This window comes from Meriones unguiculatus, chromosome 3, assembly GCF_030254825.1.
Source record: "Meriones unguiculatus strain TT.TT164.6M chromosome 3, Bangor_MerUng_6.1, whole genome shotgun sequence".
NCBI classification, from domain to species: Eukaryota; Metazoa; Chordata; class Mammalia; order Rodentia; family Muridae; genus Meriones; species Meriones unguiculatus.
In genome coordinates, this window is record NC_083351.1 from 10,661,910 (window position 1) to 10,688,909 (window position 27,000).

General features: G+C 52.1%; 1 protein-coding gene across 9 annotated transcripts; it reads left to right on the plus strand.

Annotated features, from left to right (window-relative positions):
* The first annotated feature begins 1,193 nt into the window (after positions 1-1,193).
* On the plus strand, positions 1,194-26,694 carry Fblim1 (filamin binding LIM protein 1). 9 transcript variants are annotated; one of them, XM_021630808.2, is made up of 10 exons: positions 1,194-1,328; positions 2,432-2,520; positions 7,029-7,082; positions 7,475-7,733; positions 12,889-13,073; positions 13,839-13,956; positions 17,570-17,739; positions 19,363-19,541; positions 20,881-20,998; positions 24,870-26,694. In XM_021630808.2, exons 4-10 carry the CDS (start codon positions 7,493-7,495, stop codon positions 24,981-24,983), a joined length of 1,125 nt encoding a protein of 374 aa, XP_021486483.1. In that variant the 5' UTR covers positions 1,194-1,328; positions 2,432-2,520; positions 7,029-7,082; positions 7,475-7,492; the 3' UTR covers positions 24,984-26,694. The 9 variants fall into 9 exon arrangements, with proteins under 9 accessions (XP_021486483.1, XP_021486453.1, XP_060235131.1 ...); XM_021630778.2 differs by having other exon boundaries at positions 7,032-7,082; XM_060379148.1 differs by lacking the exons at positions 1,194-1,328; positions 2,432-2,520 and adding an exon at positions 2,953-2,998.
* The last annotated feature ends 306 nt before the right edge of the window (positions 26,695-27,000 follow it).

Genomic DNA, 27,000 nt, shown 5'->3' on the forward strand with positions numbered 1-27,000 from the left:
TTACAGAAAGCAGGACCCCCACCCAAACGAGCTGGGCCCTCCACCATCAATCACTAATTAAGCAAATGCCCTACAGGCTCGCCTACGGCCTAAGCTCCTGGAGGCGTCTTCTCGGTGGAGGTTTCCTCCTCTCAGATGAGTTTAGCTTGTGTGAAGTTGACATTAAAACTATCCAGCACAATCTTTATCTACAGTTTTCCCATCGCTTATAAGAAAGCCACAGACATGGGTTGCAAGAGTGAGGCCCAGAGAATCGATTTACCCAAGGTCAAACAGGTTGCCAGGGTCACTCTCAAAGATAATGATAATGATGCAGCTGTGCCCCAGCCCAGTCCTGCCACTATCTGGGACCTATCAAAGCCCCGTGCCAGCCCCATGCCCACCAGGGCACCTGTGAAGCTGTAGGCAGGAAATGCAGCCTCCTTCAACTTCAGTCCAGACAGAGAAGCAGAGAGCTGGGGACAGGAGCTGGGGGCAATCAGGGCCTTCCCGGGACTGTTTGCCAAGGACTGGATTCCCCCCCATCCCCCACTTCATGCAGGTACACATGTGCTACCATACCTGGCTCAGAAATGTAGTGTTTTGTTTCATTTTCTCTTTCTTTTGGTTTTTTTGAGACAGGGTTTCTTTGTGTAGCCTTGGCTGTCCTGGACTCACATTGTAGACCAGGCTGGCCTTGAACTCACAGAGATCTGCCTGCCTCTGCCCCCCCCCCCCCCCCAGTGCTGGAATTACACTGTGCACCACGGAGGGGAACGAACAGGCCAGGCAGTTGGTTCTGGGTTGGCCCAGCAAGCTCACCAAGGAGAGACCGCCGAAAGGCCACTTCCACGTATCCCAGGCCCAGGGCACACACTGTGGCTCGGGGGACCTGGAAGCCATGTGGTCATCTTCCCAGAGACACTTCCTCTCTGCCCTCCAGTCAGTTGGTCTGAGTCCTTGGATCTTGCTGGGCTGGAGATGCTGTGGGCAGAATGTTCCAGAAACTAGGCAAGAGCGATGTGGAAATCCCCAGGCTGCCAATTGCAGAGCAGCTATGGTGGCCCTAACAGAAGACTCTCCCCTTGCCTGCTGGGACTTCTGAGGAGGGAAGAGAGCTGGCCTGAGGCTGGCAGAGGGGAGGAGGGGAACAGAGCCTATGAGCTGGCAGACAGAGGGCGTGTGTTCTCCGCCAGCACACTTCCTGGGTTTCCATTGCAGGAAGTTTGGCACCTGCCTATCGGTGCCATTGATACCCAGGCTGGGGCAAGCGACTTCGAGTCAGGACAATCCTCCAGCTGGGAGCAGCAGCAGGAGGAGGAACAGAGGCCAGGGGTACAGGACAGCAGGTGAGTGGACCCCCCCATACTGCCTCAGACTGCCCCAAGTGTATTCGGGGAGTGAATGCTGTGGGGAAGCCTGGATCCTAGCTTTGATCCCTTTGACCTTGGGTGGGGTCCATCAACCCTTCGGTGTCTCACTGTCCCATGGGACAGTGGGTAGACGAGTATACGGGGGGGACACGACAGGGTGGAGGTACAGAGAGGAGCTGGTTCCATTTTGACTTAGGGGGTTCTGGGGTTCTGCAGCTGGAAGGGCCTGAACACTCCTCATGGTGGCCCTCCCCACCTCTGGTGCCCCACTTCACACCTGTTGCAGAGAAGAAGCCCCGTTGCCAGGCTGGGAGTGCACCTAGGGGCCCTTGAGCACAGGAAGCCTCAGTGTAGTACTAAGCGCCATCCTTGGCGCTCCTCTGGGGATGGTGGCAATGATCCAGCCTCTGGGACTACAGATCCATGTGTCTGAGGGGCACCTGTGGTCTGGCTTGGATCCAGCTTTCCCTGTGCCCATTGGATGAGCCTTGATCCTCTCTGGCTTCAGCATCCGGTCTGTGGGGTGGGTCCTATCAGCCCCCTAGGAGAGTCTGGAAGGATTACAAGACAGGTTTCAAAGGGATGAAAGGAAAGCCTCTAGATAGGGCAGTCACTGCAGTGACTGTAGGCTTAAGAATCAAAGGGGAAGAGCTGATGGCAAAGGGAGGGAAGGCCATTAAGGGGGTATGGGGCTTCGTGGGGAGAGGGACGGTGCTGCTGACCGTTCGGGAACCCCACTCTGACCTCTCTTGGTATAGTGGTCCCTTCAGCTGCAATCCCAGGACCACCCTGAGGAGTGGTTGGTGTGGGGGGGTCTGGCCTGCCTGTCTTCCAGATGACTCTGGGACCAGCTCTCCCCTGCGCCCTCCCCCCATTGTGGCTTTAATCAAAAGAACAATCTGCTTGCCTGGGAATCAGACCCAGATTCCTTTCCCCAGCCTCCTGAGGCCTCCAGGGACCTGGGCAGCCCAGCGAAGCCCCATCCCAGGCCCCAGGGCTCAGGGCCCTGCTTTTCCAGGGGCCAGTAACAGGGCCAGGAAGCAAACAGGTGACCTGATTGTCTCCCCTGTCTCTTGCAGGGGCCTCTTTCCACCACAGGACCTGGGACCCACGTGGAGAGGGATTAATAGGCTCAGAAGGAAGAGACAGCCCAGGACAGCAGAGCCAGGTGATTGGCCTCACGGGGGTCTCTGGAGACTCCTACTCCAGGCGTTTCTTGAAAAAGCCCCACAACCCCAGTGTGTATCAGCCCCTGGTTCCCTCAGCGTTATCGCTCTAACTCCAGGCCAAGTTGCCGAGGTGGGCAGCGGGGACCCCATTTTAGGGATTAAAAAATCTGAGGCTTAGGAAAGCGGGGTGACAGTCCCAGGTCAAGCCTCACGCAGGACCCTGAAGGATCTCAGAGCCAAGCCGGTGTGAGTACCCCTCTCCACCAGATGGGGCAGGTAGGGCGGCTCATCCAGGTGACCTAGGTGGAGGGTGTCAGAGATCCCCCCCAACCCCGTGCACCGTGTGGGTGGGCAGCGGAGGAGGAGCCACCAGGAGGGGAGGGGAGGAGTGGCTGGAACAAAGGGAGGGGGCGCGGCCACAGGTGGGGGGGCAGGTAGGGCGAGCCCGCGCCCCCTCCCCGAGCGTCACCTTTTATGGTAAGGCGCGCGGGGCGGCGGGCAGAGGGAAGCTGGGGCGGGAGCGAGGGGCGGAGGCGCAGCGCCGGTGGAGGCCGGGGCATGGGGCGCGCGGCAGGTAAGCGGGTGCGGCGTGGGGGTCCAGGCTGGGCGCCCCGGGCAGGGTCACCCGTAGGTGGCCGCACGGGCAACTCTCTCGGCCACCGCGGTGGATCCAGCCGGGTGCTGCTGGGGGGCGCGGGGCGGGGACTGTTCCTGTGTTCTCTTGTCCCTGTGTGTCCCAGGATCTCAGCCGTGGGGACTCTGGGAGGCAGAGTGCGGGGACTGCGCGGGGGTCGTGTCCCCGCTCTGGAGTGGGATGGGGTGGGCGGAAGCTCCCGCACAAAGAGAACAGCCTCCCGCACATGGATCGAATTAAGAGTCACCGCGGTGACCCGGCCAGCTGCCCGCTCTGCGGCTTCTCCAGGGCGCGGAGTTCCCGAGTTCCTGCGACCCCCGGGCCTGTTCCCAGCTCCAGTCCCGAGAGGGAAATGAAGGTCCTGGGGTCTTCCCGCCTGGCCCGTCAGGGTGTGGAAATGGGCGGTCCCCGAGGTGTACGCAGCCACTCTGCCCCTCTCCAGCCCCGACCTGTGGTCCCAAGGGGAGAGGGGCTGGGCAGCGCCCAGATTCCTGCTCTCAACAATGGAAACCACTGTCCGCCGGCCCCAGGGCTCCGCCTGCCCTCTGGAGCTGAATGTCCAGCTGGCCTGTTCTCAGACACCCTCGGGGCAGACTTCTAGTCACTTAATGAATAAAAATCCAAGCCCAGAGAGGTTGGGTAACCGCATCAAGGTCACCCGGTACGAAAGAGCCGCGGCCCGGGGAGAACCGAGCTCTGTGCCCCTTCCCTTCACTGGAGTAGGAAAGAGACCTTCCGAGTACCCTTCTGAGGCCGGGTCTTGTGGGGGACTTACACTCCGACCTCCAGCAAAATTTAATTCTGGCCCCAAACTTAGATTGCTTTGTGAGTCTGTGTGGAAAGGGCAGTGCTTGGAAGCGACTCGGAGGTGGCGTTAGGAGTTCGGGCAAAGAGTGAGCGAGGAAGGAGGGGACTCCTCCGGGCCGCCAGCACGTCCCCTCCCAGGGGCTGTAGCCTAAAGCCGGCCCTAGCCGGCTAACTGGCCGGCTCTCAGCCTCCTTCCTTCCTCTTGACAGGAAATGACTTTCCTTCCCTTTGTTCCCACTTTCTCCGCTTACCCAACTGGATCTGGGTGTCTGATTTGGCCTCCGGGGGAGGAAGGATGGGGGGTGGAGGGTCGGCTGGGAAGTTGCCATACAATGCCTCCCCGCTCCAGGGTTAACTCAGGGGCGGTGGAGCCAAAGGGGAGCGCCAGCCGGCTCTCCTTATGGGAACTGACAGGGCTTTGAAAATCCCCAGCGCTGCCCTATCCCCGAGGTCCCCCCACCCCCGGCTCCATGACAACCTTAGGGGCGGGTATGGCTGCCCAGCTGTGAACATCTGGCCTCCACGCTGGATGTTTCCGAGAAAGCAGGCCGAATGGAATGGGGGTCAGAGTAGGGGCTAAGGAGGTTGGAGGAGGGTTCCTGAAGAGCCACAGCCTGTCCCGGGGGATTCGCCTAGGACGTGTGGACCGCCTGAAGCTGGTCTGGATTGGGTCATTTGGGGGAAGGGGAGGAGCTTGGGGTCGGGGGAGGAGGCTTGTGTGGTCCAGGGGAGAAAAAGACCAGGGTTGCCGGTCAGGTTGCATGGTTCTCTGATAGGACTCCAAGCCTGCTGGAGGGCCAGGGAGACGCGCGTCAGCTCTTGTTGGGACCTGTGACAGAGCCACCCTACAGCTGAGGTTTGAGGTCTGAGTTCTTGGTTTTATGAATTGTCAGCGTTAGCGTTTCTGCTTTACTTCTAAGATGTCCTCTAAAGACCACTTACAAAATAGGTTTTATTTATGGGGCTGAGGTTGAGATAGGATCTAACTATGTAGCCCAGGCTGGGCCTGAACTCCTGGTCCCTCCTGCCTACACATCCTGGCTCCAAAATAATTGTCTTTCTTTCTTTCTTTCTTTCTTTCTTTCTTTCTTTCTTTCTTTCTTTCTTTCTTTCTTTCTTTCTTTTCTTTCCTTTTCTTTCTTTCTTTCTTTCTTTCTCTCTCTCCTTCCTTCCTTCTTTCTTTCTCTCTCTCTTTCCTTCCTTCCTTCCTTCCTTTCTTCCTTCCTTCTTTCTTTCTTGTTTTATTTGTTTGTTTGTTTGTTTGTTTGTTGAGACAAGATTTCTCTGTGTAGCCCTGGCTGTCCTGGAACTCACTCTGTAGACCAGGCTGTTCACTAACACAGAGAGAGATCGGCTTGCCTCAGCCTCCTGGGTGCTGGGATGAAAGGCGTCCTCCACCACCATCACCTGGCCCAAAATAATTTTTTTTTTTTAAAGATCCTGACCCCCCATGCCTTGGAGACAGGGTTTTTCTACATAGCCCTAGCTATCCTGGAATTCACTGTGTAGACTGGGTGGGCTGGCTTCCAATGCACAGAAATCCCCCCATCTCTTCTCTGCCTCTGGAGTGCTAGGATTAAAAACATGCACCACCATTCCTGGTGCCCCCAGAGCTATTTTCTTGGCATTTTTCTCTGTCAGCCAGCAGGAGGGTTCCACATCTGCTGTCAGGGTTCCTGGGGCTGTCACCCCTCCCTACTATCCCGCCCCACGGCTTAAGACTAACCATCACTCCTCCCCCAGTGCCTGTGACTGGGCTTCAGGGTCATGTCATGGTAGCCCAGACAGAACCAGGAAGGGAGATAAAGGGCACATATTTAGCCAGGGAACTATATTTGGGTGCCAGGGATGATTTCTGTGCTATGTGGCCAGCTCACCGCCAGCCTGGACCTCAGCCTCAGAGGCGGCTGCCTCCATGCACTGCCTGCCCTTCCCTGCTTCCTCTGCCTGGATCTGTGCTTCAACACCCTCACTGTGAGCTGCTCTCTGGCTCATGATGCAGGCAGCTGAAGGCAGGCAAGGTTTCCTGAGGGCGTCAGACACGTGGATGGTGAGCCAGCAGGTCCCAGCATGGCTGTCCTCATCGAGAGGAAGCAGACATCGCTCCAGGGTGGAAGTCAGGGGTCGCTTCCTGGAGGAGCTGAGGTTTAAACTGGGCCTATGAGAGAGAGCTGAAATTGCCCTGTAGGAACAGAGAGAAGAAAGCTGGTTGGATCTTCCAACAGAGAAAGAGACTCTGGGGGAAGAAAGGGTGGCTAAAAGAACTTGAGGTGATGTGGGTGTGGCTTAGTGGCAGAGCTCAGCACCTCCTGTGTACCAGACCCCATCCCCAAGTCAGGGAGATGGGCAAGGTTGGGAGAGGTGAGACCTCAGAAGTGTAGGGTTATCCTTGTGAAGTAATGAGAGTCTTAAAAAAACCTTTTCTTGTGTGTGCATGTGTGTTTGTGTGTGTGTGCATGTGTGTGGTTTTTCAAGACAAGGTTTCTCAAGGCCTGGCAGTCCTGGAACTCACTCACTCTGTAGGCCAGGTTGGCCTCGAAATCAGACATCCACCTGCCTCTGCCTCCTGAGTGCTAGGATTACCAGCATGCACCACCGCTACCCAGCCATTAAAAATTTTAAGCAAAAGAGAAATGGATTTATGTTCTGGAAAGATAAGGGTTAGGAGGTGAGATAGGAAACTATCCTGCTCCCCACAGCTGCTACACACACACACACACACACACACACACACACACACACACACACGCGGAAAGGGAGGGAAGGAAGAGAGGGAGGAACCGAGAGCCTGATCCTGAACGAGGGCATGGTTTTGGGGATGAAGCAGCATCAAGGATGTGTTGGATGGGGGTGGGTTAAAGAGGGCAGAAGAGAATGGAGCGGTCAAGTGCAGGAAGTGCAGGGCTCTGGGCTGAAATGCCAGCTCTAGGGCTGGATGACCCTGGACAAGGGACTTGTCACTGCTGAGAGAGAAGAGGTTGGGTGCTCAGGGCAGCCTGGGAACAGAACGGGTTCTGTCCTTTTCCTCATCCTGCTGCTCTTACATTCCTGTTTTCTTCCTTCCAGTAGAGCTGGCCTGAACCCTGGACCTTGTCTTCCAGTGGGGATTCAGTATCTCAGGTGAGGGAGGGGCCTGTGTCTGTCAGCTGCCGGGCTGGGCTCTGGAGGAGGTGTCTAGAGTTGCTTGCTGCAGGGCTGTCCATTGCTCTGGAGCATAGGCCGCTGGGAGGGGCCTTCCGGGTGTGTGGGCCCCTGTGACCTGGCCACCTGGCCCCTCTGAAGGCCGTCCCCTGCCCCTCCTGCTTCCCTCCACTCCTTCCTAACTGTGCAGCACAGCACAGGCTGGCCTAGATCTCACCAGTCTCCTGCCTGGGTCTCCTCTCTGGCGAGGCTAGGTGTGGGCCCACCAGCACAGTGAGGTTGTCTTGTGGGAGACAGGAGGAGGCCCTGGGCAAACTCATCTGTGTGGCCAGCGGGGTGCCCTGTGACAACCTGAACCCCTCTGCTCCCAGCCCCAGCAGGAGCTGACCATGGCCTCCAAGCCGGAGAAGAGGGTGGCCTCCTCTGTCTTCATCACCCTGGCACCCCCACGCCGTGATGTAGCAGTGACTGAGAAGGTGGGCCAGGCAGCTTGTGAAGCCCGACATGCCCGGCCCTGGGAGACCCTTCCCACAAAGACGCCTGGCTCGGGCAAGAGCTCCAACGCTGTGGCGCCCTCTGGCAGGACCCCTGCCTCCATCCCAGCAGCCCCACCCCAGCTCTCCAATGGAGGTAAGAGAGTGGCCCTCAGGGGGCTAGGGCAGAGACAGCACCAAGGCAGGGAGGAAAGGGCAGGCTCTGGGTCACTCATTCACCAAGCACCTACTGTGTGCCAGGCTGACCCTGGAGCCCACTGGCCTTTCCCATGAGCCCCTGCTCCACTGCTCCTCAGCTCTGTGACATTGCAGGTCACTTAACCTCCCTCAGCCTGTGTTTCTGAGCCTGTAAAAAAGGAAAACTTCAAAGTGTAGATGGACCAAGAGCATTAATATAGGACCAGCAAGATGGCAGGTAAAAATGCTCGCTGGGCAGACCTAAGGACCTGACTTCAATCTGCAGAACTCCTGCAAGTTGCCCTCTGACCTCCACATGTACACACACACACACACACACACACACACACACACACTGAGTAAACAATAATTGAAAAATACGTATCGGGCTGGGGAGATGGCTCAGTGGTTAGGAGCACTGTCTGCCCTTCCAGAGGTTCTGAGTTTAATTCCCAGCAACCACAAGGTGGTCTGGGAGATGGTTTCAGTCTGTTTGTGGATGTTGCTGCTCATTTGCTCTGAGATTTCTTTCTTGCTGTGTGCTGGTGTGCGTGCGTGCGTGAGGAGTCATTGCTGTTCTCTTTCAGTCCCCATGTGGGTCCTGGGGTTAGAACTCAGGCTTGCTTTTAAGTATCTTTCCACATTGGGCCTTCTCACTAGCCCTGTGATTAATTTAATTTAGTTTATTTAATTGTGTGTGTGTGTGTGTGACATATTGTCTCAGTTAGGGTTTCTATTGCTGTGAAGAAACACCGTGTTTTATAAGGAAGACATTTGGGGCTGGAGAGATGGCTCAGAGGTCAAGAGCACTGGCTGCTCTTCCAGAGGTCCTGAGTTCAATTCCCAGCAACCACTCGATGGCTCACAACCATCTGTAATGAGATCTGGTGCCCTCTTCTGGCGTTCAGGTGTACATGCAGGCAGAACATTGTATATATAATAAAACAAAGAAATCTTAAAAAATAAAACTGGAACGTTTAATTGGGGCTACCTTACAGTTCAGAGGTTTAGTCCAGTTCATGGCAGGGAGCATGGTGATGTACAGGCAGACATGGTGCTGGAGAAGGAGCTGAGAGTTCTACAAATGGATCTACAGTTGGCAGGAAGAGTCCCAAGAGGCCTGGCTTGAGGTTCTGAAACCTCAAAGCCTTCCCCTGGTGACACACTTCCTCCGACAAGTCCACACCTCTTTTTTGGTTGTTTTGAGGGTTTTGTTTGTGTTGTGTGTTATCCAGACAGAGTTTCTCTGTGTAGACTTGGCTGTCCTGGTCACTCTGTAGAGCAGGCTGGCCTCAAGCTCACAGAGCTGCACCAGCCTCTTCCTCCCCAGCCCTGGGATTAAAGGCGTGAGCCACCGTGCCCCCCCTTAGGCCACACCTCCTAATAGTGCAACTCCCTATGGACCTATGGGGGCCATTTTTATTCAAACCACCACAGGAATGGAGGCAAGCTGGGGGAAAGCAGTTGGAGAGCTTCCAGCACGTGGGTCCCGGGGATGGACTGCATGCTGTCGGACTGGGCATAGCATCTTTACCGTTTGAGCTACCCCACTTCCAGTCCTGCTGATGCATCTCAGCCTGCTGTCCCAGGAGAAGACCCAGTAGGAGAGGGTACAGCTTCTTGGTGCCCGTGAGAGCTGAATCCTGACTCATGAGCTTTTGTAAAGCGCAGTTCCCAGGTTCCCACACTGGAGTCACCTCTGGGCTTGTTCTAACACAGCTGGGCCCTACCTCAAAGCGGGAGCTGAAACTTTAATTTGCATTTTCCTATTTTTCCGGGTAGTGATTACACTTTGTGAATCTTTATCTTAATTAACTTTTTTTTTTCACAGACGGGTTTCTCTGTGTAGCCCTGCCTGTTCTGGAACTTGCTCTGTAGGCCAAGCTGGCCTCTAACTCATAGCTCTATCTTCCTCTGCCTCTTGAGTGCTGGGGTTAAAGGCGTGCGACACTGTGCCTGGTTTACATGGCATCTTTTAATTAATTTTTAAAAAATAATTTTTATTATGGATACAGTACTCTGCCTGCAGTACACCTGCAGGCCAGAAGAGGGCACCAGATCTCATTATAGATGGCTGTGAGCCACCATGTGGTTGCTGGGAATTGAACTCAGGACCTCTGGAAGAGCAGCCAGTGTTCTTAAACTCTGAGCCATCTCTCCAGCCCCTTAAAAAAATTTTTTTTTAAAGATTCATTCTATGTGCTTGAATGTATGTCTGCGCACCACATGCATGCAGTGTCTGTAGAGGCCAGAAGAGGGCGCTGCATGCCCTAGAACTGGAGTTCCAGACAGCTGCGTGCCCTCACATAGGTGCAGGGAACCCAACGCCTATCCATCCATCACTGAGAAAAAGCAACCAGCGGTCTTAACTACGGAGCCATTTCTCTAGCCCCTGATTTTTTAAATTAATATTTTAAAACCCACACATTTATTTTTGCCAGGCAGTGGTGGCACATGTCCCCAGCACTGGGGAGGCAGAGGGAGGCAGATCTCTGTGATTTATTATGTGTGTGTGTGTGTGCTTTTCTGTATGTGCACTGTGCACATAGCTCTTGTGAAGGCCAGAAGAAGGTGACAGAGTCCTAGAACTGGAGTTGCAGGCAGCTGGGAGCTGCAGGGTACCTGGGTAGAAAACCAAACAGTAGAGCCCAATGAAAGAGCAGCACATTTTTGCTTGTTTTCCTGAGACAAGGTCTCACTAGTTAGCTCTAGCTATCCTGCAGCTCACCATGTAGACCAGGCTGGTCTTGAACTCACAGAGTCGAGGCCTCTAGGGTTAAAGTTGTGCACCACCATGCCTGAGTTTAGCAGCAAGTGTTCAAGCCTCCTGAGCTTGAGCCACTTTCCAGCCCCATGTGACTCCAGCCAGTCTTGAACTCCTGGGCTCAAGTGGTTCCTTGACAGGAAAATGCCACCTTGCCAGGCTTTTAAAAATTGGGCTGGAGGGGCTGGAGAGATGGCTCAGAGGTTAAGAGCACTGGCTGTTCTTCCCAAGGTCCTGAGTTCAATTCCCAGCAACCACATGGAGGCTCACAACCATCTATAATGAGAATTGGTGCCCTCTTCTGGCCTGCAGGCACACATGCAGGCAGAATGCTATATAAATAATAAATAAATCTGAAAAAAAAAATTGGGCTCAGAGGTTAAGAGCTCTGTCTGCTCTTCCAGTTCCCAGCAACCACGTGGTGGCTCCTAATCAGCTATAATGAGATCTGGTGCCCTCTTCTGGCGTGCAGGTGTACTTGCAGGCAGAACATTGTATACATAATAAATCTTAAAAAAAAAATAAAAAAAACACCTTCCTCCCCCCTCTTTTTTTTCCCACTCTCCTGGTCCCCTCCCTTTCCTTTCCCTCTCCGTATCCTTTTCCATTCTTTGGGTTGAATCCAAGGCTGCTGAGCCACATTGCACCTACTCAGGTAGGTATCCCAGGCTCCTGAGGGAGCTCAGCTGCACCCCACCCCTGGCCTCACCAGTATGAAAGCCTTGGTTTGCTTCCCAGACCACAAAAACAAACAAACCATTCGTGTGTCACCATGCCTGGCTTGCCACGGTTTTTCTCTTTCTTTCTTTTTTAATGATGTATTTTTCAAAACTGTTTATTTTTGTACCCTCACTAAAATTATTTTTATTATTTTTATTTTTATTAATTACAGTTTATTCGCTTTGTATCCCCCCATACCTCCCTCTCCCCTCCCCTCCCAATCCCACCCTCCCTCTTCTCCACCCATGCCTCTCCCCCAGTCCACTGTTAAGGGAGGTCCTCCTCCCCTTCCCTCTGATCCTAGCCTATTGACCACTGTCTTACATTTTCTCTTTCCTTTTTCTTTCCTTCTTTCTTTCATTTATTTATTATGTATACAGCGTTCTGCCTGCATGTGTGCCTGCAGGCCAGAAGAGGGCACCAGATCTCACTATAGATGGTTGTGAGCACATGTGGTTGGTAACCTTAACCTCTAAGCCATCTCTCCAGTCCAACTATTTTTATTTTAGAGCCTTTGTTTTGTTTTGTTTTGTTTTGTTTTTTCAAGACAGTGTTTCCCCGTGTAGCCCTGGCTGTCCTGGAACTCACTCTGTAGACTTTGAAAGCATTCCTTTGCTTTTACATTTATTTTATTTTTAGTTATGTACATGTGTTCTGTGTGTGCTCATGGAAGCCATGGTGCTCGCTCCCTCTGGTGTGGGAGTCACAGCTGGGTGTGACCCTCCCAGTGTGGGTGCTGGAAACCTGAGCCTGAGTCCTCTGAAAGAACCGCAAGTGCCTTTAAGCACAAAGCCAGCCCACAGCCCCAGATTTATTTAATTTTATTTGTGTATATATGTGTGCATTTGCCTGTGGGTTTGGACAGGCGTGGGTGCAGTACCCGCAGAGGCCAGAAGGGGGTGCAGGATCCCTTGGAGCTGGAGCTAGAAGTTGGTTGTGAGCTGCCTGATATAGTGCTGGGAATTGAACTCAGGTCCTCTAAAAGAGCAAGCAGAACATGGTTCTTAACTTCTGAGCCATCTCACCAGCCCACTTATTTACTGTACGTGTGCCGAAGCATTTGTATGTGGAGGTCAGAGGACAACTTGTAGGAGTCAGTTCCGTCCTTCTGCCATGTAGACCTTAGGGATGGAACTCAGGTCTCAGCCACAGTCTATGGCCATACCACCCCAAATGTGTCCATCCTGTCTGAGCTCTGGCCTTGGGCCAGCTTCTCACTCCCTCACAGGAGCCACAGGGTTTGTTTGTTTGTTTGTTTAATTTATTTATTTTCTCATTTTGTGTATTGGTGTTTTGTCTGCATCTATATCTGTGTGAGGGTTTCAGATCTTGGAATGATAGACAGTTGTGAGCTGCCATGTGGGTGCTGGGAATCAAACCCAGGTCCTCTTGAAAAGCAGTCAGTGCTCTTAACCGCTGAGCCATTTCTCCAGTCCAAGCCACAGGGTCTGAAGCTCACTTTTGCCTGAGGACCAACAGCAGGTCAATGGCAGCAGTTCAGGGTTGCCCCAAGTCTGGAGTCAGACAGACCTGAGCCTTTACTTACGTCCTGCTGCTTGGCTTTCTGGGTGATGAGACCTGCCTTGTGCCCTGTGCGGACTCTGGGAAACTCATCTCTTTCCCGTTGTAGGATGCTCTCTCCCACCTCCTTCCCTGAATGACGAGGACCTGGACCTCCTCCCACCTCCTCCACCGCCCCCGTCGGCCTACCTGCCTCTCCCAGACGAGGAGACTCCTGTCCTGCCGGGGACATCACTCATTTCTGACTTGGAGCAACTCCACCTGCCACCTCCCCCACCTCCACCCCTACCACAGGTCCTGACTGCCAGTGTCCCCAGCCTCCTCTGTTCCTGAGCAGGGATGGGCACGGGGAGGAGGACCTGGGCCTTCCTAACTGGCCAGAGCTAGTTTGTTCCCTTCTGCTTGAAGGCAGTTGGTCTTCAAAGCCCCTTCCGAGTCGCAGAGCCTGTAGAAACTGTTTGGGACTTCCAAGGTCCCTGGCAATGTCCCTCACCCCCTTTGTCCCTTTGTCACCTATGATGCCCCAAGACATGTCCTGATTCTGACCCAAATCTTCATATTACATAAGAAGCCAGTGTCACCTGTAGGCAGTGTTGGTGGCCAGGGCACATCCTTTCCAGGATGTTCTTAAAAAACTGGGAATCAAGCTTGGCCTGACGGTGATGGGACCAAACTTCCAGATACTGAGGAGGCCTGGGCAGTTTGATCACAAGGCCTAGCCTGAGCTACAAAATGAGTTCAGGGCCAGTCTGAGCAACTTAGTGAGATCCTATCTGGAACTAAAAGGAAGAAGGAGGTTAGGGATATAGTTGGTTCGGAGGTAGAGTGCCTGACTAGAAAGCAGGAGATAGTCACTTTGGTGGAGGGAGCGTCAGGCAGGCAGCAGGGAGCTTTCCTGCTGAGCTATGCAGGTGGGACACTTGCCTCTCTGGCCTCAGTTTCCTCTTCTGTACAATGGGGCTCATTGTAACTGGAGCCACCCAAAAAGTCAGGCTGAGAGGGTCTGGCGGGGTCCCCATCAGCAACCTCTATCTATCTTCTGGATCTGTGCCCCCACAGGCTCTATCAAAGGGATCTTCTGTCCAGACTCGGACTGGTCACCTCAGACCCTCGGAAGAGGAGCTGCCTCCTCCTCCAGAAGAGCCTGTCACCCTTCCAGAGAAGGAGGCATCCACAGGTATGGCCACAGGCCTGTGCTCCGGGTCTGAATGGGCCTCATGGGAAGCGGGGGAGCACTTGCCCCCTGACAAAACAGGTCACGTGTCACCGTGTGTAACCACTGAATGTCTGTTGCTGCCATGTGCTTGCTTCTGGTTGTTGCTGTAGCCGTTTTCGAGAAAAGGTCTCATGTAGTCCAGGCTAGCCTTGAATTCACTAGGTGGCCAAGGATGACCTTCTCTTGTTCCATCTGCCTCACCTCTTGAGTGCTAGGATTACCAGGGTGTGCCACTGTGCCTGGCTTACACGGTACAGCAGATAGAGGCCAGCGCTTCATGAACGAAAAGCACCCTGTCTGCCAACCAAGCTACAGTCCTGACCTTTCCTTTTGTGTTTGTTTGTTTTGAGACAAGGTTTCTCTGTGTAGCATTGGTTGTCCTGGACTGACCAGGTTGGCCTCGAATTCATAGAGATCCAACTGCCTCTGCCTCTTCTAGCAATGGGATTACAGGAGTGTGCCACTTCGCCTGCCTTTCTTTTTTTCTTTCTTTTTTGAAACAGGGTTTCTCTGTGTTTGTTTGTTTTGAGGCCTTACTGTAGCCAAAGCTGGACTTGAACTTGAGATCCCCCTGCCTTAGACTTCTAAGTGTCAAGATTATAGGCATGGCACTTCAAAAATTCTTTTTCTCCCTGGGTAGTGGGGTGGCCCAGCACAGTGAGGTATACACAGAGGCAGGAGGATCTCTGTGAGTTCGAGGCCCAGCCTGGTGTACAGAGCAAGTTCCAGGACAGCTAGAGTTACACAGAAACTCTGTCTTGAAAAGAAAAAGAAAACAGAAAAAGACTCTCTCTCTCTCTTTTATTTTATTTATTTATTTATTTGAGATGGGATCTTTCTCCCTAGCTGACATTGGCTGACTTGGAAGCCACTATGAAGTCAGTCTGGCTTCAAAGTTGTGGCAATTCTCCTGCCTCAGAGTCAGGGGGATTATGGATGATGTGAGCCACTATTCCCAACTTGACCCTTTAATTTTTGTTGTTGTTGTTGTTGGAGGAGAGAGTAGCAAGATGGCTCCAGGGGTAACGGCACTGGTCACCAGGACTGTTAACTTCACTTCTATCCCGTATGGTGGAACAGACTCTCAGAGGTTATTTTCCTGGTCTCCACTCAAAGTGTACACACATGCACACACAGTTAATCGATAAACCACACACATGCACACACAACCAATCAATAAATAAAAATTAAGTTTTAAAAATTATTATTATTATTATATTATTGGTATTTCAATACAGGATTTCTCTGTGTAGCCTTGGCTGTCCTGAACTCACTTTGTAGACCAGGCTGGCCTCGAACTCACAAAGATCCACCTGGCTCTGCCTCTCTGAGTGCTGGGATTACAGGCATGTGCCACCGCCCCGGCTGCTAGTTTGTTTTGTTTTCCTTATTTATTTCATGTCTATGTGAATGAGGCAGGAGGATTAGAAGTCAAGGTCATCCTCAACTACATAGTAAGTTGGGGGTTAACCTGGGCTACAGGAGACTTCATTTCAAGAACAAAAAACCAAGCCAACCAAGCATGGTGGCACACACCTTTAGTCCTAGCACTTGTGATGCAAAGACAGGAGGTTCTCTGAGCTTGAGGCCAGCCTGGTCTACATAGCCAGTTCCATGCCAGCGAGGGGCTACACAGTGAGACCTTATTCCCCCACCCCCCGACACACAACAACTTCTAATCTTGTCTTTTGAGCTTTGGGGCGGGATGCTGTGTGTAGCAGCTACCGGGCTGTCCTTCACTGCTGGTTTTCCGGGTCGTCTCTGAGCAGGCTTCCCATGAGTTAAGGCCGCGTGGCAGTCCTCAGTAGGAGGACACGCGTGCTGCTCCACACAGCCGTCTCCTGCTGGACTTGTAGGTGGTCTCTTGCCGTAACTGCGCCGATCTGAGTCACCTCACCGGGCCCTTTCTTTCGGTTTCACCACGTGTGGGTTTTTCTGGGGTAAATTCCGAGAAGAGGGAGTAACCTACAAAAGGGTTGGTACTTCTAAAGGTTGGCTTTCGTCAGCTCACCTTCCTCAGTCACCCCAGCCCACATGCGGCCCGGCAGGCTCCAGGTGTCTAGGCCTCTACCGAACTCCGCGCCTCCTTTAATTTAGCTGTGACGCACTTGCTCAGAGCCCTGCCCCAGGCACTTGAGACACAGTTGAGTTCCAACTCAGTGTCCTCCCTCCTGGGCCACATTGGGAGACCCAAGGGCCAATGTTTTCCTAAGTTTGTCAGTTATCTTTTAAGTTACGGTAGATTTTTGTCACTCACAGAAATTGATGTTTGTAAATTTTCCTTTTTTTTCTTTTTGAGACAGGGTTTTTCTGTGTAGCCCTGGCTGTCCTGGAACTTGATCCGTAGTACTGGGATTAGAGGCATGAACCACCAACACCTGGCTTCGTTTTTTTGTTTTGTTTTGTTTTTTGGTTTGTTTGTTTGTTTGTTTTTAAGGTACAGGCTTCCAGTGTGACTTGGAACTCTGTCCTGCATCAGCCTTCAGAGTGCTAGGATTACAAGTATGAGCTGCCACACACAGCCTCAGGATCTCTTAGGGGTTTTGTTTTGTTTTGTTTTCTTAAGATTTATTTTAGAGGGGTATGATGGCACATGCCTTTAATCTCAGCAACCGAGAGACAGAGGCAGGATCTCTGATTTTGAGATCATCCTGGTCTCCAGAGTAATTTATTTGAGGTTTGGTTGGTTGGCTTGTTTGTTTGTTTTCAGCCCTGGCTGTCCTGAAACTCACTGTGTAGACCAGGCTAACCTCGAACTCAGAGACCCACCTGCCTCTGCCTACCAAGTGCTGAGATTTTGTGTATGTGTGTACGTCTGAGTGTGTGTGTGCACATGGATGCCTTATCCTCAGAACCTAGAAGAGGACATTGGATCCCCGGAGTTCCAGGTAGCTGTGAGCTGACTGATGTGGGTGGGGAGAATTGAACGCAGGTCCTCTGCAAAGCAGTATGTGTTCTTAATTAATGAGCCAACTCTCTCTCTCTCTCTCTCTCTCTCTCTCTCTCTCTCTCTATATATATATATATATATATATATAATGTATATGACTGCTCTAACCCTGCATGCCAGAAGAGGGCATCAGATCCCAGGATAGGTGGTTGTGAGCCACCACGTGGTTGCTGGGAATTGAACTCAAGACCTCTAACCACCAAGCCATCTCTTTAGCTCCTCTCTCAGAATTCTATGACTTCCGTTTTTACATATGGATCTTGACAAATCAGGATCATCATGGCCCTCTCCACTCCCTCAGAGATGATAAGCTAGGTGCCAACTCTGCTTTTTCTTTTTGTTTTTCCTCTCTTGCCATGTAGAGAAGGCTGGCCTGGGATTAAAGGTGTGCTTCACCAGCTGGGCAGATCCCCCTCTCTCTGTTAAGTTTGAGGCTAGCCTGGTCTGCAAAGCGAGTTCCAGGGCAGCCAGGGCTACACAGTGAGACCCTGCCCTGAAAACAACAATATTTATCAGTTGAGCCCTTTGGGGGCTGGGCCCGGACACACTGGGCCATCTTATTCTGGGTGGTGACTGGGTTCTGCCGTCCAGGGCAGCCGACAGCCTGTGTCTCCTGTGTCCCAGATGTGTGTGGCTTCTGCCACAAGCCTGTGTCCCCTCGAGAGCTGGCTGTGGAGGCCATGAAGAGGCAGTACCACGCGCACTGCTTCACCTGCCGCACCTGCCGCCGCCAGCTGGCCGGGCAGAGATTCTACCAGAAGGACGGCCGCCCCCTGTGCGAGCCGTGCTACCAGGTACTCCCCTGCGTGGAGCCCCCGGGTTGCACCCACTGAGCTCGGCAGGTATGTCTTTCCCCACGGAGCTCCTCAGAGACTGAGCCCATTCCACAGCCGACGATGCTGAAAAGGACAGAGGTCACCCAGGGCAGGGTTAGGTTCCTGTAGATGTGTTTGGTTGAGAGGTTCCGTTTCATCGGAAGGTGGCCTTGCCAGTTCCAGCATGTGGTAAGGCAGGGCATCATGGCGGGAGCCTCTGGAAGGGCAAACTGGCTCCCTCGTGGCCAGCGAACGACGAAGAGGAAGAGGAAGGGACAGTTCCACAACCCAGTAACAGGGACCGCCATCAGGCCCCGCCTCCTACGGCTCCACCACCTCGCAACAGCGCCTCCTGGAGCCCAGGCCTGGTGGGTTGGTGGAGAAGCGTTCAGCGTGTAACTGAACCAGGGCTTGCCCGTTTCAAACGACACACATTTCCCTCCGTTTATAGTTATGGCGGTCTCCAGTTCAAACCTCCTTGGACCCAGATCAAGGGGCCTCCTTGCACTCTTCAGGCTCTAGGGGAGGAGGCGTTTTCTCGCCTTTTCTTTTTAGTTTTGTTTGTTTGGGTTTTGGTTTTTCCAGACAGGCTTTCTCTGTGTAGCCTTGGCTGTCCTGGAACTTACTCTGTAAACCAGGCTGGCCTTGAACTCAGACATCTGCCTGCCCCTGCCTTCCAAATGTTGGGATTAAAGGTGTGTAGCACCACTGCCCAGCTTTTTTTTTTTTTTTGGGGGGGGGGAGGTCGTGGGAGTTGGGTTTTGGGTTTTGAAGACAGGGTTTCTCTGTGTGGCCCTAGCTAACCTGGAACTCTTTTTTTTTTTTTTCCTTTTTTTAAAGATTTTTTATTTATTTATTATTTATGCAATGTGTGTTAGCATGTACACCTGCACGCCAGAAGAGGGAACCAGATTTCATGTTTAGATGGTTGTGAGCCACCATGTGGTTGCTGGGAATTGAACTCAGGACCTTTGGGAAGTGCTCTTATCCTCTGAGCCATTTCTCCAGCACCCTGGAACTCTCTTTATAGACCAGGCTGGCCTGGAACTCAAAGAGATCCACCATGCTTGGCCTCTTTTTTTTTGTGGGGGTGGGGCGGGGGGTAGTTGAGACTGAAACAGAAGGGGAGGGTGATCTTGACCTCCTGACCCTCCTTCCTCCACTTCTGAGGTGTCCACATGTTCTCGGCATTCAGGCAGGAGGATGAAGAGTTCAAGGATCCTGGGTTATTACATAGGCAGAACCTGCCTCAAAAAAAAATAAGCAAAGAATGTAGATACCATTCAACAGCAGTAGAGTGGAAAATGTAGGACTTTGTTAAGGGGGCTGAGTAGAGAGTCAGACTTAACTACAGAGCAAGTCCAGCCTGTGTGCTGCGGGACACAGCCTCAAAACCAGCCCAAAAGGGCGGGGAGGGGTGTGAGAAGGTTAGTCCCCAGGCTGAGCACATACTTCAGTTGCAGGGTGCTTCAAGGCATGCACAAGGCCCTGATTTCAAGCCCTAGTGCTGAAGAAAAGGAAGAAGGGAGGGAGGAAGGGAAAGAGACTCCTTTCAGGGCAGCCTGCTTGTGCACTGGCCAAAGCGGCGGCTCTCTGCCCCAGGACACCCTGGAGAAGTGTGGCAAGTGTGGGGAGGTGGTCCGAGACCACGTGATCCGGGCCCTAGGCAAGGCCTTCCACCCGCCCTGCTTCACCTGTGTGAGCTGCGCCCGGTGCATCGGGGACGAGAGCTTCGCGCTGGACGGCCAGAATCGGGTGTACTGCGTGGCCGACTTCTACAGGTGGGAAAGGAGCCTGGGCTGCGGGAGGACAGGGCGGGCAGCAGGGCGGGCAGCAGGCCAGGCCTTTCTATAGCTCCTGTGCTGACAGAGGCCATCCCCCGTTAGCTCCCCACCTAATTCTCAGGACATCTGCTGGAGGCCTTTGAGTCTCTGCACTCTGTCAGGCTCATCCTCCGAGGTGTCCACATAATCCTCAGAGGTGTTTTTTATGTCCAGGGGGTACAGTGAAAGAGTACAGTTTACTGGAAGTAGAAACTGAGGCACACAGTAGCCAAGGTAGAAGGAAGCTTCTGCTTAAGGACCTGGAATCTGGGATGTCAGTTGGGAGAGCTCCTGCCGAGCTTTTGCAAAGCCCTGGGTTTGAGTCCCAGCACCAGATAAACACGCTGTGGTGACGCACACCTTGATCCCAGCATTCCAAAGGATCAGAAGCTCACATCCCAGCTAGGTCAAGGCCATCCTCGGCTACAGGAGACCCTGTCTCAAGAAAATTACAGGGCCTGGAGAGATGGCTCAGTAGTTAAGAGCACTGGCTGCTCTTCCAGAAGACCTAGGTTTGATTCCCAGCAGCCACATGGCAGCTCACAACTGTCTGTAACTCCAGTTCTAGAGAATCTGACACCCTCACAAAGACATACCTGCAGGCAAAACATCAATGCACATGAAGTAAAAATAAACTAAAACTTTACAAACATTTCTAAGAAAATGAAAAGGATCGAGGCATGGCAGCCCGAGCCTTTAATCCCAGCACTCAGGAGCCAGAGGCAGTCACATTTCTGTGAATTCCAGGCCAGTCTGGTGTACGCAGCAAGTTCCAGGCTAGCCAGGGCTACACATGAGACTCTACTCAAGAAAAAGCAAACAACAACAACAAAATAAACAAACAGGATTATCAAGATGGCTCGGTAGATAAAGGAGCTTGCCACCAAGCCGGAAGACCCGAGTTCAATCCCTGGGACTCACAAGTGGGAGACCCGACTCCTGCAGGTCATCCTTGGGCCTCAGATACAACTAAATAAATATGCTAATTTATTTTAAAAAATTAAACAGTACAAGATCATGGGTGGCCAACAAAATACCCTTCTCGATTTCGGCACTCCCCAAGGAAGCACTGGCCTCTGGCTAGTTGCATCCTTGGAAGCTGGACTCGGTGCACTGATCCCTCCTCCTACTCCTACTGGAAAGAGTCTGTGGCTGTCTCTGCAGATTCTGTCTCCTAGCAACCCTGGGGGTGGAGGTGTCTGGGAGGTGAACTGCAGCCACCCCGCTTCTGCCAGCTGATTCTGTTGTCAGTATGAGTAGCTGACGTTCCTGGTACGTGTTCTCTCGCTCCTTCTAGGAAATTTGCCCCCGTGTGCAGCATCTGTGAGAATCCCATCATCCCCTGCGACGGGAAGGACGCCTTCAAAATTGAGTGCATGGGAAGGAACTTCCACGAAAACTGTTACCGTTGTGAGGTGAGTTAGAGCTGAGGTTTAAAGAGCTGTGGCCACAGGCAGCCTCGGGGCCTCGCTCTCTCCTGCTCACTATACCCCCAGCAGAGGCCAGGGAAGGTGGAGATAGGAGTAAGCTTGGTGCTGCGAGGTGGGGGTGCACGCCTTCAATCCCAGTGCTTGGAGACAGAGGCAGGTGGCTCTCTGAGTTCGACACCAGCTTGGTCTACAGAGCGAATTCCAGGACAGCCAGGGCTACACAGAGAAACCCTGTCTTGGAAAAAAAAGGAAAAGAAAAGAAAAGCACACACACACACACACACACACACAGCTCAATCAGAGATTGTGTGCTCATATCACTTACTATGTATGGAAAGAGAATGTTTGCTCAAGGTGGGTGATAACAGCATTGGTAACAAATGAGCAAACCATAGCCCCGGAGCTATCATTCTACCTCCTGGTCCTGCCTTTGCTTTCTTTTCTGAGTGTTGGCACAGCACATGGGCACAGATGGCTCAGGTTGACCTCCTTAGAACCCCCAAGAGAGTGAGCATGGACCCTATTATGGGAGGGGCATGCTGTCCCAAGAAGGTTCCTGGTTGGCCTGGAATGGGTCATTGTCTGTTGCTATGATAAATACTGTAACAGAAAGCAAATTGGTTGAGGAAAAGATTTATTGTGCAGGTTACAGTCAGGGAAATCAAGGCTGGAACCTGGAGCAGAAACGATGAAGGAATGCTGCCTACCGGCCCAAACCCTCTCTCTCCGGCAGTGAGATTTCTTAGACAGCCTAGGGACTCCTGCCTCAGGATGGTGCTTCCTGCAGTGAGCTGGGCTTCCTACATCTATTAGCAACCAAGAGACTGCCCCCACAAACATGCCACAGGCCGATCTGATCTGGGCAATCCCCCACAGAAGAGAGAAGACAGAACCCATGAAACAGGTCGGTCCATTCCCATCACTGCCACCACCACCACCACCACCACCACCACCACACACGCACACACGCACACACGCACACACGCACACACGCACACAGATAAAGTACCTCAGTGGTACCGCCTGTAATTCCAGCGCTCTGGGAGGCAGAGGCCTCCCTCTGTAGTTTGAGAAATCAGAGGACAACTTGGGTAAAGGGATCGAAATTAGGTAGCCAGGCTTGGTGGCAAGTACCTTCACCCACTAAGCCATCTCACTGCCCCTTAAAGCCCATTCTCTGGCACTCAGCAAAGGTCTGAGCCTGCCCAGGATCCATTTCTCTCTATCCTCTGATTTCCACACGCATGCCCTGCTGTGACACAAGCATGCCCACGCCCACGTGCACAATTAATACAATTAAATGTAATAAAATTTTAGGATGGGACTTAGAGGAAAGGGCAATAGTTACAGGCTTCCCAGGAAGTAGTCGAATGAAAACCGTTCTTGTAGCAGGGAGTGGTGGCCCGTGACTGTGATTTCAGCACTGGGGAGGCTGAGGCACACAGTGAGACCTCCTGAGGGAGAGAGAGAAGGAAGGCCGTTTTGTAGAGGACAGAGCATTTAGCCTCTTACATGAGAACCCAGAGGTGTTTGCTAGTTGCATAGAGGGAAAAGGCAGTCCAGAGAGAGGAAAGGCCTAGACAAACCTTGCAAGCAGGAGGACCCAAGTTCAGACCCCCAGAACCTGGCTAAAAAGCTGGGTGCACGCCTGTGATCTCAATGAGGCTAGGATGGGAGGAGGGGACCAGCTGCTCCCTGGAGCTGGCTGGCAGTCCTCAAACATGACCTTCAAGGTTATCTTCTGACTGTGCACACAGGAGTACCCACCCCCAGAGCACATACACATGAAGGATGGGAGGGAGGGCGAGACAGGAGGTTGGGGGTGACCCACTGTTGCAGGAGCCAAGTCTGAAGGCTCAGAGGAAATGGGAGTTTCTAGGTGTGTCTGGGGTGGAGAAGGCCTGAGGTGATAAGTGATGGAGCCAAGAAGGGGAGGGTCTAGTGAGCACTTCGGGCTGCGGGAAGGAACAGGCTGGGCTGCCTTGGGAGGCTGCTTAGAAGCTGCTACAGGAAATGCCAGACAGTGCTCACAGAGGGGGCAGCCATGGCGACAACTTTTTTCTTTTTTTCTTTTGGTTCTTTGAGACAGGGTTTCTCTGGGTAGCCTTGGCTGCCCTAGAACTCACAGAGATCCACCTGGGATTAAAGGCATGGGTCAAAACTGCCCGGCCATCTTGAAGTTCTTTGTTTTGTTTTTTTGTTTCTATGTAGCCCTGGCTGTCCTGGACTCGCTGTGTAGACTAGGCTGGCCTCCAACTTAACTCAATCTGCCTGCTTCCAGAGTGCTGGGATCACAGGCGTGTGCCACAGTGCCCGGGTCATCATGAAGGAAGTTCTTGTCTTGGGACTGTAGTCTTTCCTTGTGCCTGGACTCTGCGGGTGTTGTAGTTGGTCCTGCAGCGGGGCTCCAAGAATCCTCCCCACCCCCATGGCCAACCCCAGCCTGAGCTTTCTGTCCTCTGATGACGAAGCCCACATGAAGACAGAGATGGTCATTGTTACGTGTCACCTGCATACAGAGTTCCAGGGCAGGACCTTTTAGTCAGCCACTGAGTAATTCTAGACATTTATTCACTTGTGTTTATTTTAAAACATAATGTAGAAGCCCAGTGCGGTGGCGCACACCTGTAATCCCAGCACTCTGGGAGGCTGAGGCAGGTGGATCTCTGTGAGTTCGAGGCCAGCCTGATCTACAGAGTGAGTCCAGGACAGCCAGGGATACACAGAGAACCCTGTCTCAAATAAAAAAGAAAGAGAGAGAGAGAGAGAGAGAGAGAAAGAAAGAAAGAAAGAAAGAAAGAAAGAAAGAAAGAAAGAAAGAAAGAAAGAAAAATAAAATAAATACAAAGCCAAGAGGACCTTGGGAGGAAAGCTGATTGCCTCACATGGAATCTGACTTTGTCACTTAGTTCAAGGTCCATCTAGCTGATAATGCATCTTGAAACACCAATGAGGAAGAGCCGATGCTGTTAGCCCTCCCAGGGCCCTTGATACGGTCCACCAGGCAGCCGTAAAAGCTTGGCTAAGCCGATAACCCCCACTTCCTGTCCACCTTCACTTTCACCAGGCTTCCTGATAAGTCAGGATCTAGACTCCAGGAAGTCACGTTTCAGGAGGGGCTGAGTTAAACCCTGTCTTAAACTGATCTCTAAAACAAGCAAACAACCCCACAGAGGTAAAACTGAAACCATAGCAGTGTGGAACAGAACTGGGTTCCCCTGACTCTCCCAGAATGGAAGAGGCTCTCCACATACCCCCCATGGCATTTGCTGACTCTGTGGTCTGTGACTTTTATTACACTTGTGGGAAGAGTGTCTCCATTTTTATAAATGGGAAGTGCTTACTAATGATAAAAAGACTCATGTGCATCGCCTTTTTAAATCCTAATGACAGTCCCCTAATGACAGTTAAGCTTTGAAAACTGAAGCTGGCATGGTGCCATTCACCTGTCACCCCAGTACTAGGAAGCTGGGATGAAAAGATCAAGAGTTCAGGCCACCCTGGGATACACTGAGTTTTCCAGAATGTCCTGGGATAGTCAGAGACAGAGTCTCAAAAACAAAGCAAGCCGGGGCTAGGATCAGGAGCTCAAAGTCATCCTTGGCTACTTAGTTTGAAGCCAGCTTCAGCTTTAAGATCCTATCTCAAGGAGCTGGAGAGAAGGCTGCTCTTCCAAAGGTCCTGAGTTCAATTCCCAGCAGCCCCATGGTGGCTCACACCCATATATAATGAGATCTGGTGCCCTCTCCTGGCGTTCAGGTGTACATGCAGGCTGAACACTGTATAAATCATAAATCTTAAAAAAATGAGGTCCTAGTTGAGATTCCCCGGACCTCATGTGCGTCTTTCTCCCTAGGACTGCAGTGTCCTCCTGTCTGTGGAGCCTACCGACCAAGGTTGCTACCCGCTGAATGACCACCTCTTCTGCAAGCCCTGCCATATAAAGCGGAGTGCTGCTGGGTGCTGCTGAGAGCCTCGCTGACCTGCTGGCCCTTCTCTGACTTGGTTTCCCCGCCTGACCTTTCTTGCATACTTTCCTTTTCACTGGGTACCAGCACCTCTCCCTAGACTTTCAGCCCCCCCTCCTCCGCTGACCAGAAGGCCCCTCACCACCAGATTGGAACCCTGGCCCCTCTCTAGTGCTGGCCCTGACCTGTTTGTGGAGACAGGTCTCAGGATGATACCTGTGGAGCAGAGTGCTCAGCTGCCTGGCAGAAGGTGCTGGAACCAGCACAGTGTGCCAAGCTAAGCTGTTTGAATTATGTCTCCCCAGCTTCTCTCAAAAGTGCTTTTTTGAAAACTTAGAAATTTATGCTGGGTGTGCTAGTGCACCCCTTGAATCCCAGCCCTTGGGAGGCAGAGGCAGGTGGATTTCTGTGTTCTAGACCAGCCTGATCTACAGAGCGAGTTCTATTTAAACGATGTGAAACAACATTCTTTGGATTTGGGGGAGAGAAATCTCTTAATTTTTCTTTTACTTTTTTCTTTTTTGGTGGGGTAAGATCAGCAAACATTTTCCCTTGGTTCATCAATGTCTAAGCATGCAGCTTGGGAGGCGGGGGCTGGCAGGGTGGCTCAGTGATTGAGAGCACTTGCTGCCCTTGCTGAGGTCCAGAGTTCATTTCCCAGCACCAACATGAAGGTTCAGAACTATCTGACCTGTGCCTGCAGCTCCAGGAGATTTGGCGCCCTCTTCTGGCCTTTTCAGGAACCTGCATGCAGGTGCTGTACATATTTACACACACACACACACACCCCACACTTTTTTTTTTAAACAATTTATTTAATTTTATTTTCTGTGCATTGGTACAAAGGTATTAGAATCCCTGGAACTGAAGTTACAGACAGTTGTGAGCCGCCATGTGGGTGCTGGGAATTGAACCTGGGTTCTTTAAGGAAGAGCAGGCTGTGCTCTTAACCACTGAGTCATTTCTCCAGCCCCAAGGCACACTTTTTTAATCCCAGTACTTGGGAGGCAGGGGCAGGTGGGTCTCTGCATTTGAAGGCCACCAGAGCTGTACAATAATGCTGCCTTAAAAAAAAAAAAAGGGTGAAGAACTGGGGTGGAACTGGGGTCAGGAGGACAGGGGAGGGGGTGGTCAGCAGCATCCACCTGCTTCCTGACCTTCCTGTGTTTTTTCGAATGGTCCATGGACATGGATTAAGTGCCTTTGATTTGCTAGGGAGCAAGTACTGGGGCTGAGCCTCCTTCCTCCTTCACTGGGGCTATGGCCTTCACAAGTATACACACACACACACACACACACACACACACACACACACACACACACGCTTCAGAATGAGGCCAGGGAAGGGCACATCCCTTTAGCCTCCCATCCCCCACTTCAGGCCCTGCAGCTAAGCTGCCCCTAACCACTGCCTCCATGAGGCCACACCTAGAACATTCTTCCTTGTAAAGAAATTCACTTTAGGGCTGGGAAGGTGGCTCAGCTGGTAAAGGTGCTTGCCACCACACCTGATGACCTGAGTTCTATCTCCTGGACCCACACGGAAGGAGAGGACCAGTCCGTAAGTTGTCTTCTGGTTTACACACGCACATTTGCGAACACGTGTAATAGAAATAAAATGTCAAATACAAAAAAAGAGAGCGAGAGAAAAGTCACTCTTGTGCTTTGTAACTTCTAAGATGCATGTAGGAAAATTAAACATATTTTCTTTTCTTTCCTTGCACCCCGTCCGTTTTTGTTTGGGAGACGATTGGAGTTTTGTTTGCGTGAGATGGTGTTGTGTATCCCAGGCCAACCTTGTAGTACAGGATTGTCTTGACTTCAAATACCCCTGTCTCCACCTCCTTTATTTTAGGATTGTGTTTCTGGGGATCAAACATGTGAAGCCCTGTCTTGAATGTATAGGTGGTTTGAGTAGATTTAGCATGTACTTGAGACCCCGGCTTCCATCCCCAGCATCAAAGCAAAATAGATGTGAATTAATGCAGATGCTCAGAAACAGGGAGGGAGGCTGAGAAA

What these genes read in the sequence shown, in the direction of transcription:
- Fblim1 (XM_021630808.2), top strand. Translation starts at nt 7,493, where the DNA reads ATGGCCTCCAAGCCGGAGAAGAGGGTGGCCTCCTCTGTCTTCATCACC. An exon ending in AGAGAAGGAGGCATCCACAG is followed by an intron (nt 13,957 to 17,569) that starts GTATGGCCACAG and finishes CCTGTGTCCCAG; the next exon opens with ATGTGTGTGGCTTCTGCCAC. An exon ending in TGCGTGGCCGACTTCTACAG is followed by an intron (nt 19,542 to 20,880) that starts GTGGGAAAGGAG and finishes CGCTCCTTCTAG; the next exon opens with GAAATTTGCCCCCGTGTGCA.